The sequence below is a fragment of the Halyomorpha halys genome, unplaced genomic scaffold, assembly GCF_000696795.3.
Source record: "Halyomorpha halys isolate HHAL.00 unplaced genomic scaffold, Hhal_1.1 Scaffold682.1, whole genome shotgun sequence".
NCBI classification, from domain to species: Eukaryota; Metazoa; Arthropoda; class Insecta; order Hemiptera; family Pentatomidae; genus Halyomorpha; species Halyomorpha halys.
In genome coordinates, this window is record NW_027106326.1 from 252570 (window position 1) to 256557 (window position 3988).

A 3988-nucleotide genomic window follows, 5' to 3' on the forward strand; every position below is an offset into this window, starting at 1 on the left:
TGTGTGTGTGTGTGTGTGTGTGTGTGTGTGTGTACAATATGATGCTTATGAAAATAAAAGTATAGAACAATATTTGGTGTATAATTTTTAAGTGGAGTATTAAAACCATAATAAGTTGATCGTAGACATTCATAATAAATATATTAGTTTAATTAATGTATTGGGTTTGTGCAATTTTACTTTCTGTTCCTTTAAATGATGTTTCCTAATAAGTAACCTCATAGTAAAATCTACTATTCATCTATATGACACTTAATGTTTAATTTTAAATTATTATATTGCTTTTTCTTGTTTTTTAGCATTGGATTGTGAATAACCTTTTTGGAATTTCCTTTGCAATTAGTGGAGTTGAACTTCTACAGTTAAATAATGTTGTCACAGGTTGTATATTATTATGTGGCCTGTTTTTTTATGATATTTTTTGGGTATTTGGAACTAATGTTATGGTGACAGTCGCAAAATCATTTGAAGCACCAATCAAATGTAAGTATACCTGAATTATACCGTATTAAAAGCAATACAAGTTTTATAAAATAGTAAATACTTTGGTTTTGATCAAATCTTAAGTTAGTATAATAGAATAATCTATCGTTATAAACATTAGAATGTTACATTACTGCTTAATTTTTTATTATTCATATACTGGGACATACAGTTTTTAATTCTATAATTTATCTCATGTTCAGCTAAAGATTATACTTAAACATGATTTCCATTCTATGCTCTAGAGAAAAGTTATATTTTTGACCTCATAGAATAAATAATTTCATCTTGAGTATTTAAGAAGTCTCTTGTTTCCTGTTCGATTTGCTGTCTCCTAATTTTGTTGTTATCTTCTGACTGTTTAATTTCAATTGAATTCAGTCCTATAAACACTGTTGAAGGGAACAAGATGACCCAGTGACCGTTTTGCTATGCCAAATAAACCCAGTTTAAATCTTGTTTACTTAACAGTTAGTTTGGGTCAAGAGTGGGAATCTTTGTACAAAAGAGACTTTCCCCCCGACACCCTGTATTCTTTTTATACTGTTAACTTGTAAGCCCAAACAATATTTTTATTTCATATTAATTTGTTGTCCCTGATTTTGTTTATTTGTAGTATAATCTGTTGTTTAATGATCTGTTAAATTGAGACATATTTTTTTTAAATCATTTATTGAAATATGTATATCTGGTTAGATTAAAAGAATATTTTTAAACTAATTTTTTCTTTCGACTTTTTTTTTTGTAGTGGTATTTCCTCAAGACCTTCTAGAACAAGGACTAAAGGCTAATAATTTTGCAATGCTTGGATTGGGTGATATTGTTATACCTGGAATTTTTATTGCTCTTTTGTTACGATTTGATAACAGGTACTTTTTTAAAGTATGTTTTCTATTTTATTAGAGTTAATTACAGTTACTGGTTTAATTGATTCTTTCCATTTTTGTGAAATTTAGGCCAATGAAAGTTACTTGAATATGGAAAGAATAAACTAAATTTAAGGATTCTTTCCCAAAGAATGTACCGATGTCTAAGCTTAATTTCGCAGAGTACAATTAATTTAGTTAGTGGGTTGCATTACAAAGAGCACATTTCTATGTTTCATTAGTTGCTGGTGGAGCACTCTGTTGTGTCCCCTTCCTCCATAGGAACCAGGTTTGCCCTTTGGTGCAAATGCACTCATGTTACTTAGTTTTTTTTGCAAATGGGGCATCACGCCATACATAAGACCTTGCCAGTGAGAGCATTTTTGAATGAAACTCAAGTCTCAGAGGTGGAGTGGTCGCAACAGTGCCACTTTTTGCGATTCCTTCCTTTGGAGAGTTATTGGAGCAATGTTCCACCATTACATTACCCACTATACTGATGACCTTAAAACTCACCCAACAAGTGTGTTTAACTCAGCTGATCTGTTACACACTGTAACAAAGTTAAAAGAATTCTTGTACCTTTTTGATATGGATGTGGTTGATTCAATTTCAATTTCACACATATATCAGTAGGATACATGTGAGTTCGTTGCTTTTTTGTACTACTGTATTTGTCTGATTATAAGGTGACTATGGTTTTATGCAAAATTTACTCCCTAAAAATGTTATTAATAATTAGTATTTTATAATATATATGTAGAAAAATATGTTCAGATTTTGATTTTTAAATTGGATTACATTAATGGAATTATTGTATTTATTTGATTTGATACATAACTTCTTATAATATTTTTATCGATTTGGTTTTTCATTGTTCCACATATTTCAATACCAACACTCAGTTAAGAATGGTGAATATCAAGAATAAAAATATCACTCATTACAATGTTTTTTAAAGGTGGAATCCCATGATATGTTGCACTAGGTGTGCATCAAAGGGTACTGAATGTCTGAGATTTATTTTTATTAACTTTGATGGTAACACCTTTAGGTCTTTAGAAAATAAAGTGCCAACATTCGACACCATTTCATGCTTGGTCCACACTATTCGTGGTAATATCCTGAATAACCGGCGACCCCGATTACTAGGCAAGTGTCTATTTTCGATTAAATTTTCTTGAAAAATATCCCCTTATATTCGGGCAAATACATTACTTTCTATCATGGATGTTTAGCCTAATGAAAATGGTTCATTCTTTTTGAAAGACCCTGTATTATAAAATTGGGATGTTAATGATTATAAAATTGCACTGGCATCAGAAGATTGCTCAATTTTTAATAGTATGCATGTGATATTATAATATTCCATCATTTAATGGAATCGACAATGTTAGGTGTAAATTTGATCAAATAAATTCTTATTCAATTGCCTTGATTACCTAACAAATCATACTATATAGTCTAAATCTGTTATAGTAATAATATTGAACTGCAACACAAATTTACAAGGAATATTTGATATTGAATAATCAAGACTAATGAACAATGTCACATAGACAAAATGAAAAAAAAAAATCCAAATATATAATAGGTATTATTAAAAATCTTTTTAATTATTTGCTCTTAAATTAAAATGGGTTGCTTTGGAGATGAAAAGTATTGGAATTTGATTCATATAAGGTATTACATTTTATTTATTTGTAAAGGGTTAAATTTTGTCTTTGAAATTTTTGTATAGAAATATTAATGCTATTGCCTGCTCTAATTCTGAGTTTTCCAAGAGTAGGTTAGGTATATACATTAATTTTTTTTGCTAATTTTCTATTGTTGTCTTGATAGTTTTTCTTTCTCTGAAAGGAAGCATGATGAAACAGTCAATTAGTTAAAGATTTTTTTCTTTTTTAGTCAAACTCCTTTGGTGAATACCATTTCATTCACAAGTTTATTTTTCACTTCAGCTGTTATGTTGCTAATTTAACCATAATTTATTTATTTAGAATACTTAGAATACTTTTTATTATTATTATTATGTGTGTATCAAATAATTTTGTTTTTCATTTGATTCAGAAAATATCTATTTCTGTGATTTTATGTTTTTAGTCTCAAAAGAAATACAAAACTTTACTTTTATGCATCATTTGTTGCATATTTTCTTGGACTATTAGCAACCATTTTTGTTATGCACCAATATAAACATGCTCAGCCAGCATTGTTGTACTTAGTACCTGCATGCTTAGGAACACCTTTAGCCATAGCGCTTCTGAAAGGTGATATTTCTGCTCTATTCAAGTAAGTATTTTATTTAATACATGTAATTAACTTAAATATATTGATATTGTTATTGATTATATGAACTTTTCTTTTTAAGATATGAGGATCATCCAAGTGATAAAAATGATGGAAAAGAAACAAAAAAAAACAGCAATCAAAAGGATAAATCTGCATCAAATTTTTCTACAACATCAAAGGTTTCTCCTAAATCTAAGAAGATAAAATAAATAATCTGGGCATAAATCTGTTTGAAACTTTGATTTCTTCTCTTTATATAACCTTTTTGGTAGTTTTTATTTTTCAAATTTTTTAAAGACAATATGCTCCTCTTCTGTTCCAAGCTTCAGCCTTTTGATTATATATAT

At 28.6% G+C, this 3988-nt stretch overlaps 1 protein-coding gene across 1 annotated transcript in view; it reads left to right on the forward strand.

The window, feature by feature from the left end:
* The window catches only part of LOC106685339 (minor histocompatibility antigen H13), a gene marked incomplete in the record, with an annotated part of 28130 nt that extends 24172 nt beyond the window's left edge, over window positions 1-3958 (forward strand). The window contains 4 exon segments of the mRNA XM_067044656.1: window positions 300-483; window positions 1232-1352; window positions 3453-3641; window positions 3721-3958. Of these exon segments, the coding sequence (XP_066900757.1) occupies window positions 300-483; window positions 1232-1352; window positions 3453-3641; window positions 3721-3850 (624 nt within the window).
* Between the last annotated feature and the right edge of the window lie 30 nt (window positions 3959-3988).